At 39.8% G+C, this 9564-nt stretch overlaps 1 protein-coding gene and 1 long non-coding RNA gene across 2 annotated transcripts; one reads left to right on the top strand and one right to left on the bottom strand.

The window, feature by feature from the left end:
- Positions 1-61: 61 nt before the first annotated feature.
- rab34b (RAB34, member RAS oncogene family b) lies at positions 62-5945 on the bottom strand. The gene is made up of 11 exons (XM_080483199.1): positions 5782-5945; positions 5269-5480; positions 5087-5178; positions 4709-4774; positions 3915-4016; positions 3438-3502; positions 3294-3345; positions 3028-3109; positions 2255-2345; positions 2030-2137; positions 62-1245 (listed from the first exon to the last, which is right to left on the bottom strand). The coding sequence occupies exons 2-11, from the start codon at positions 5314-5316 to the stop codon at positions 1190-1192; spliced, it is 762 nt and encodes a 253-aa protein (XP_080339325.1). The 5' UTR covers positions 5317-5480; positions 5782-5945; the 3' UTR covers positions 62-1189.
- A 546-nt stretch (positions 5946-6491) lies between these two features.
- On the top strand, positions 6492-8519 carry LOC308121469. The gene is made up of 7 exons (XR_013936103.1): positions 6492-6598; positions 6944-7006; positions 7209-7348; positions 7533-7593; positions 7895-7932; positions 8117-8176; positions 8422-8519. It is a non-coding gene; the product is annotated as an uncharacterized lncRNA (long non-coding RNA).
- Positions 8520-9564: the final 1045 nt, after the last annotated feature.

Genomic DNA, 9564 nt, shown 5'->3' on the forward strand with positions numbered 1-9564 from the left:
TTGCTGTGCCTGCATGAGTAACAGTGTGTTTGCATTCCTGATTTCATCCACACAGGATCTTATCAAAGCAGAACATGAATTTCCTGCATTTTTGCAGCTTTTTTTTATTTCATATTCATTCATATTTTGGTAAATGGAGGGTACAAATACAAAAAAATAAACCAGATTATTCTATATTTTGTCACAGGTTTGCCTATACCAGAGCCTTAATTTAATAGATTAACTGGTTTTATTGTAACTGTAATCACGCCCCCACCATGAGAGACCCGCCCCGGTTTAATGTTCAATCAGTCCTCAATGCTGGGACAATGCAATGACAAAAACAAACAAACCAAAAATAAATCTAAATGTATAACTAAGAGTAAAGAAAAAATAAGAACTCGAAAAAGTTTGGATTGTGTGTAACAATCAGTCAGAAAATAGTGTGGAGCAGAAACGGTGGTGCAGCTGAGAGCGTCAAGACACTGGACGTGACAGGAGAGGACATGCTGGATGTGCATGATCGAGAAGACACGCCGCTGTTCATCCTGTCTGACCGAGAGGAAATCAGTTGGATGCAACTGACCGCGAACAATCCCTCCTTTTTTTCCCCCCCGATCATGGGAACGCTTGTGTCGGAGGGGAGACGCACGATGGGTATGACCGCAGTCACCGGAGCTGGCGTACGCATCCAATTATCAGCAGAGAGACACGTGACAGGAGGCCAGAGAGGAAAAGTCAAAACAGAATCATGAAAGACAAAAACTACAGCACGTCATTTCTTCCAGGATCGGAGGGGGAGAACTTTGCTTCAGGTTACATGTCAGCGGAGGCTGGGACAGAAAGCATTCAAACATCTTGTGGAAAATGAGCTCTCACTTTTGATCAATTCTCACACACACACACACACACACACACACACACACACACACACACACACACACACACACACACACACACACACACACACAAACGCATCACAAAGCTTTTTTTGTTGCAGCAGCGGTAAACATTCCTGAGAGGACACCATCTGAGTAATCCTGCTGATGGACCTGTTTACAGACTCTACAACTAATTCCTTCTCAGGCGGTTTGCAGAAGACCACAAATAAAACATGGTTTTGCTCAACGTGGATTTTTGAGGAGTCCGCTCGTGCCGAGCTGCCCGTCGAGTCGCCGCTGCTCCAGTAAATCCAGGAAGGTGTTGAAGCTCAGCAGCACGTGGATCTCCTCTTCGACCCGTCGGATCCCCCGCGGTCCGTGATCCCTTAGCACAAATGGACAGAAAACTGTGCTTTCATTTCAGTTACCACTGTTGTAGGAGTGTGTTTTTGACAGCCAATATACTGTTCTCTTTTACAACTTCCACTGCTTTTATATATTCATACTAATGCACACGCACAGTTTTTAATGCATTTTATTGCTTCTAACTCTCATATAGTTAGAATGTAGAGCTCACACACACAGCCCGCACTGCATTAACAACTTGACAATGAAGACCACTCTGATTCTGACGTCCATGGAGCTGAAGAACTGGGAGAGTTACCAGCTGGGAAATTCCCATTTTAAAAATCACATGACACAGCCAACAAGTTACTTCCACACTTTCCAGATACTTGAGTCACTCGTTTTTATTTCCCTCAAATAAATCACTTAGTGGGAAGTTTAGTCCTACCACAAAATTAAATAAAAAAAAAAAAGCAGTTCCCTCATTGAGTGGCTGCTTTAACTTGTATTACCTCGTGCATCAAGAAGTATCCTCATGTCCATACACACAATTGTTGAGTGATGCAAGAGTTTCCAAATTGTGTATTCCATCTCTATGTGAGATGCGTAACAAACAATAATGTAATAATGGAAAATAGCGTAATACCTCCCATCAAGGCAGGGAATGATAAGATCAACTTGCCCTCACTTGGTAGATCTGATGACCCTCGAACACTTAGTGAAATCCCAACTTTTAAATGTTTTCATTAACAAACAGCACATTTTTCCCACCAGAGATCGAACAGGCAGAGAAATCAGAGTGTCCTGTGAGTGAACTGACTCACTGATTATGTCCCCGCCCTGCCGAGACCCACTTTTCTCCAGCTCAGACAAAACGTTGGCCTCGAAAGTCAAAGATGCCACGCGGAAGAAGAAGTCCCTGACACCATCTCCTGGAACCGCAGACAGACACAGAGACGCACCGTTTGGTGAGATAAAACTAAACAAAACAAAACAAAACAAAAAGAAAAACCTGGAGCATGCAGAGTCAGTGGGTGTTAATCTCCCACCTGACTTTGCAGACACGGCCCAGTACTCGGCTTTGATTTCCTCAGAGAGTCGGATGGCTTCGCGCTCGACCTGAGCCAGCTGATCAGGAGACTGAGGAGAGAAACCGTCGCTATGGAAACAGGCTCATCAAAAACTAAAAGGTGAACTGAGAAATGTTCAGAGCTGCCTCCAATTTACCCATCAGGAGAGCAGAAAGAGGTGATTTTTTAAAAAAAAAATTTAAGTTAAGCATTATCAGGCAAGAATAGACAGAATGTCTTCTCTTAAGTGAAAGTAAACTTTTTGAGGGGATGAGTGATTGTAGATAGATAGATAGATAGATAGATAGATAGATAGATAGATAGATAGATAGATAGATAGATAGATAGATAGATAGATAGATAGATAGATAGATAGATAGATAGATAGATAGATAGATGAAATCAGAAATTAAATAATCTGCAATAAATTCCTTTATTTAGTTTAAGATACTAGCCTTAAAAGTTTATTATTTTTACTGAAAACTCCTAAAATATATAAATTCAGAACTCTTTTTCCTAAACACTAGTTTTGATTTAATCTATCAATCAATTTGAAGATAAGTTAAAGAACAAACAATCCAATAAACAAGCAGGATTAAGTTAAGGATGACATCGTTGAACTGATTATTTTGTATTAATGATCATTCACACGTTGTTTAGAGTTGATTTTCAACCTTCATTCATGAAACTAAACTAATGAAAATTTCAGATTTTTTCCTCATTTGTAATAATTCTTCATAAATTTCACCCACACCGAGGTCCTTCTTGGTACCAACGAGGAAGAGTAACACGCTGGAGGGGTCGTTTTCCTTCATAGCATCCTCCAGCCACTGCCTACACACACACACACACACACACACACACACACACACACACACACACACACACACACACACACACACACACAAACACACACACACACACACACACACACACACACACACACACACACACACTTCATAAATGATAAATACGTCATGATAGAATAGCAGTGACGTCCTAAAAGAGCGTTTCCTACCTGGCGTGCACTAATGAGCTCGCGCTGCTCAAATCAAATACCACAATGATGGCTGAAAGACACAATTTGAAGAAAACGAATGAGGAGATCCAAGAGGCTCAAAATGAGATGTGTAATAACACTGATGTGAGGATCTGCGTTCACCTTGTGCTCCTCTGTAATAAGTGGAGGCGATGCACTTGAACCTCTCCTGACCAGCTGTATCCCACCTGAAACACGTCACAGGCAACTATAATATCAGCCCTCGCAGCTTTTTCAACACCTCCTCTGTTAAACCTCCAATGAATAAAAGTAGATTCCATAAACATGGAATCATTTAATTCTTTATCTGTCGCTTTGTCAAAACAAAAGTGAATATCTTAAGGTTTACGCTACAAAACAAATGCAGACAGTGAAGGAAAAAAACCTGATTTAACCTCCACTCCAACAGTCTAAAGAACACGATTATGAGACTATTTAGAGGACATTGTGCACCTTCACAATGATGTAATTAGACACATTTTATTACGTCATCGTGTTTCCAAATGTGGGACAGACTTTTTTTTTTTAACCTGTCTGATTCTGCCCACACAGTAAATGGATTAATTTAGGGTTGATGATTCAATATGTATTTTGACTTACAGCTGCAAACTGAAGGGAACGCCGAGCACTTCAAAACGCTCCATCTCAAAATCCACCCCGATGGTGGCTTTGTAGTTCTTATCAAAAGCATCCTTACAGAATCTGGAATCAACCGGAAATATATATATGAGGAAGAGGGGAAACGGTAGAAAAGAGGAGTGTAGTTGGTTTATTATCTAAAATCCAGTAATCCATATTATTTCAGGGGGTTTGAGTCAATTTTAAATCATTTTAACTGAAGAATAACATAAAAAACTAAAACAAAGATAGTGTAGTTAATCGTGAGATCGCCTCTAATGTATGTTTAGAGGCTTAAAGAGAGCAGGCTGATCTGGAGGTTGCAGATTTGAAGTTGTTGAGGTTTTCTCTGTGAGCATTACTATAAACAGGATCAGGAGTGAGTACATTAGAGGAGCAGCTCATGTTAAGACTATTTGATGGGAAAATGTTTTGGTTGAAATGTTTTGGTTGTGTATTTAGGATCAATAGCAGCTCTGTAAAGAAAAGGATTAAAGGAGGTTCACGGATTCACTGAGGGAGGACAGAAAAGAAGAATAAGGAAATAAAGAATACTGGAATAAAATGATCTGCTGTGGCGACACTTACTGGGGAATTTATGAAAGAAATTTGTTCACGTTTGAGGTTGTAGTTTTCTGTGGTGTTGAATGCAGGCAGCAATGTATTAATAAAAAATAATGCTGAAAACACAAATTATGAAGGAAAAAGCTTATCTATTTATCATGTTTAATCTTAAATTAATACTTTGAGTCCCAAGTTCCTGAAAACTTCTTTACCTGCTGATCAGACACGTTTTCCCGACTGCCACATCTCCAACCACGATAACTTTGGCGATGTTGAAGCTGTAATAAAAAGCAGAGACAGTCAGAAATAACAACAACCAACTAAAAGCATGAAATTCTCAGAGCGTAACATTTTGTTCAGAAAACACAGTATTGTCTCATATGTGTTCGTTCATTTCACAAGAAGAAATGATCCCACCATCCTGATTTGATAATAGATTGTATACGGTGGGTTGATAAATGTCAGCTGACACAGCAAACACAGCATGACTTCAAGGACTCTGCCCAAACTAATTCATTTAGCTCACTCAAACACGCAGACGTCCGTGAGTCTGAACAAGTGTGTGTTTTAACCCCGGTGGGGGATCTTACCTGATGGAGCTCGTCCTCTGGACCTGGCACACGGCCTTCACCTGAGGGTGGAAGCCCTCTTTAGTGTGCAACGCCGCAGTTGGACTGAAACACTGTGCGGAAAGCAAAGAGTCAGAAACTGAAGAGAGAAGCAGACAAGAAACAGACGACGTTTGTTTGTTAACATGACTGTCTGTACTGACCTGTGGAAGCTGAGAAATGACCCGGTCTTTCTTCACAGGTGGCAACATGCTGATGCACTTTATCAATCCAAAGACACACACATACACACACACATATACACACACACACACTCACAAACCCAGCCCAGCAAACACACTTCCACTACTTCCAGATCACTCAACACACTCCGTTATATGTATGTTCCCACCATTCATTACACTTGCAGGTTCACCTAGAACACAAACATTTTAAAATGTTGGTTGTGGTATAAGCAGAACAAAGAGAAAAGCAGAGGACAAAGGGAAATTTAGTTGTTAGTTATTGTTACTGCTAACAATTTTAAATCTTTAAAAATATAAAATAATAAATGATTTACACTGATTAACAAAATCTGATGTGTTTTTATGTTAAATCTGCAACTCTAAATGTCACATTTGCCCCTGGTGCAGTTTATATATGACAGACAACAGGAAAGATTGTCATCTGCACAGCAAAAGAAACAGACTTTGTCCAAGTATGAAAAGCAACTTTACCCGAGACAGGTGAAATAAGTGAATCTGGAGATGTGAAGTTTATCCAAAGTGTCCAAATGAGGGAAATCCGAAGCAAAAGCACTCACAGTGATGAAGTTTGGTCAGTCTGTGCTTCTCCCTCACAGCAAACACACAAAGAGGCTGTCACTACATTAAACTTTCCTGACATGAGTAAGCTTGTCAAATGAGAAGGTTGACAAACAGCGCCACCCTCCGACCTCAGGCACAATGGCAGCCTTGTCCATTGTGATGTTAATTTTGAGGAGGGAATGAAGAAGTGCAGAAGAAGAAACAAGAAAATAAATGGAATTCATTTCCATTTAGTAGTCCTACATTCATTTGCAGAAATGGTGCTTAATTACTTAAATTTTATCTTGTATTACTCTGGGTTTCTATTTCAGATGGTATGGATCCATCCCTGTGAGAAAATAGAACCAAATACTTTTCTCAAAATTATGTAAAACTGAATAATTTATCATTTTTATATATATATATCAAAAATCAATGAAAAGCTATGTTTATCATAAGGATCTGCCTATACAACCAAACACACAATAAGAACAACAAAAAGATTCTCTCATGAAATTATTTCGTTAAAGAAAAAAAATTCTGACGGATGACGCTTGTGCGTCATTACGTCGACGCTGGGTTGATGACGTTATATTTCCGCGCCGGCTGGGGTATATAAACTTTCACAAACGCGGTTCTCTCTCTTTCGTCTTCCTCCTTCATCGCGACGTGACGTACCAAGTTAATCTGATCTGTTACTAGTGATTAACAGTAGGCACATCACCACAAAGACTTCAAAATGGCACAAGTAAGTTCAACTTTGTGTTTTTAATCAAGTCGGGGCATTTGTGAATGAAGTTTTATAGTCCAGTAGATGCTCGTGCAGCATCATGGAGGCCCGACACGTGGTTAATCCACAACGTGGTTCTCAACTCTGTTTTCGTGTTTCTATGAAGTGAGCTTTGATATTCTACTTAAACATCACTAGGAAGTGAAACGTGCATTAACTAAATCGTTATAGAATATTGAATGTTTTTTTTAGGCGGGTCCTTGGCCATTGGCCATTCTATTCTAAATGGCCTCCTCACTGCATGTTGGTTTGATTATTTCTTTTTTCACATCAAAATAATCACCAGTTTTTCTTTCTCGACAGATGAAGCCTCGAAGCCTCAGATCGACCAATTCACTACTTTGGGCTTGGTCATGTCCTCTGCAGGTGGGTAATGGCGGAACCATCGAATGTGTTTTCTCGCAGCTCTGTCAGTGATGAAAACTGTGAATAGGAAGTGCCGTCTGATGCGACAACTGACGATGTTTCTCACACACTTTTCTGAGCCCTTAATAGCTGTAGATGACCGTTTTGTGTGGCTAGTTGAGTTATTGCCAGCTTTCATTTATGTGTGGTTTCACTTTTATAGGCAACATGACATCAAGCCAATCCAAGAGGATGAAAAGTCCAGACTGAGGTCCTCCCCGTTTTAAAAAAGGACACTTGCAGCCCATGTGCAGCTCAGGCCTATAGGACACCGTCTGACTGAGACTGGTTCATTTCCTTCAGGTGAGTCTCTTTAATGAAAATGTACATTTTCTGCTTCTGTTGTGATGAAACCTAAACTAACAGCTGGAATTACCGTCAGATTGTTCAGTGTTGATAACTGGTTTTCTGAATAGGGAATGAGACTTAAACTTTAATTTGAAGTAAAATGTCTGTTTTTTTAAGTCATTTTCCCTGATTTTTCCAGACATTCAGTGGGTGATGAGTAATGGCTTCCACACGGCTGGTCCACCTCTGAGATGATGCTGGTAACTTGATTTCTTTAAACTGACAAATAGTTTTGAGTAGCTCACATTTGTACAATAAGACACAATTGTGCACATTTGTGCGTCATCAAAAGATTTGATTAGCTGCCACATTCGTCACTACAAAACACCGACTACATGAAAAAGACGAGACCAATGATGAAAACCTGGAATAGGAAGTGCCGTCCGATGCGACAACTGACGATTTTCTAATCCAATTTTCTGAGTCTTCATTCCTTTAATCATTTAAGTTTTCTGTTGCTTTCTGATCTCACTTTTTTTTTTTTTTTTTTTATTCCTGCAGATTTTCTCCCGTTGTGACCTGCTCCTCAAAAGCATCTTGTAAGTTTGAGTGGTTCCTAATAAGCTTTTGATTCTTTTGTTGTGATGAAACATAAACTGAAATAGCTGGAATTACCGGCAGATCTTTGGTGGTGACTCTCGGTTTTCTGAACTTAAAAGAGCGACTTGATGCAGGACTTGAAGGTGAATTATTTGCCGTCTAAAAATCTGTCTCATCTCTCAGAATCGGATTGAGGAGTTTCAACGTCTCTGGGCGGCTTCATTCCTCAATTTGCTGTTCGTGGTAAGAGACCTGACATCTATGTGCTTCGCTGTACAAATAGAACATTGTACAAGTTCACTGCAGCTTAAATAACGCTTAAGTTTATTTTTAATTAAAATGGGTTTGATGGGGAACTTCTCAATGGTGTTTATCATAAGTTTTACTCGGTATGTTGTCTTGCTTGTCTGAGTTTATGGTTCGTGATTGTAGACGATTATCCTAAATGAGTTTTAAAAATCTAACTTGCGCCGTTTTTTGTTCTTCAGGTGGCAAGAGGCTAATGGACGATGGTCGGAAGAAAAGATGTGGACAAATCCAGTGTAAACGGCTTTATAAATGTGAATAAAGTGTCCAAACAATGGTTGAAATCTTGGGTTTTATTTTGCCGAGCAAAGCCCATGATCTGCATGTAAATGGCGCTATCAAAGAGCCAACATGAAAAGTTTGAGGCGATGAGGGAGGGACTTTCCAGGGCAGAACTGAGACGTTTGGATTTCTCCAGGGGTAATTGGTCAAGAAGGGTCAGTTCAAACATCACTGAAATCTTTAAGGGTTGATTTTGTGTTCAGCAGGGGTGCCCAAGTTCAGTCCTGCAGGGTTTAGCTCTCTTCCAGTTGCAGCACACCTGATTGCAATGAGGGGCTCATTGAGTTTTTGTCTCAACCTTGGTGATGACATTAGTCAGTAAGCTGAAACATGCAGGACAGGGGCCCTCCAGGACTGAACTTGGGCACCCCAGCCTTTTCTGTGATTTTAGATTGTACTGAACACAATCTGTAAAACTTGCACGCCAACACTTGGCAGCGCCTCCGTTCAGTTTAATGCAATGTGGACATTTTGCTACAAATTCGGCCTTTCCAGTGTTAAAATCAGTTCAGAAAGTTTTAATTTTATCCTAGAACCGGCTCATGGCCCAGCTTGTATAGTTTATATAAATATTCTTCAATCCACATGTGTAAACCAGTTGAACTGGATTACGTTAATGGTTTAGAGGTTTCTTTCTGGGGAAAACTGCTTCAACTCTGCTGCCTTTATGCCAGTGGCTGCCTTAATTTATAATTAAAGATGTATTCATTCTAATCTTAAAGTTTGATTCTTCTAACCATGTTCTTGTTTGTTCCAGAAGTGAACCAGGTGAGCTTTGGTTGCTTTGTTCAGGTACAGTTACACTTGAACTTTGAACTTCTCAGGATGCACAACTGAAATAAAATACCATCTCTAATGAAAGATTCAAAATACTGAATATATTGTCTATCTGTTTGATATATAGCAGTATTCTGCAAATTACTGAGGTATTGATTTTTGTGCTAAAGTCACTTTAACTCGATGTATTTCACTGTAGCGCAGCAATCCGCATTCTGTCAGTTTAATATTTGATCTTTTCATAAATTCAGGCAGTTGAAGGAAGA

This window comes from Lipophrys pholis, assembly GCF_963383615.2.
Source record: "Lipophrys pholis genome assembly, chromosome: 16".
Lineage (NCBI taxonomy): Eukaryota > Metazoa > Chordata > Actinopteri > Blenniiformes > Blenniidae > Lipophrys > Lipophrys pholis.

Bases quoted from the DNA above. Each gene is read 5' to 3' on its own strand.
- rab34b (XM_080483199.1), bottom strand. From the start codon at position 5,316: ATGTTGCCACCTGTGAAGAAAGACCGGGTCATTTCTCAGCTTCCACAG. The intron at 3,503-3,914 runs GTAAGTCAAAAT...GACGTGTTTCAG, and splicing joins GTTCCCTTCAGTTTGCAGCT to GTGGGATACAGCTGGTCAGG. The intron at 2,346-3,027 runs GTGGGTGAAATT...TTCTCTCCTCAG, and splicing joins GTACCAAGAAGGACCTCGGT to TCTCCTGATCAGCTGGCTCA.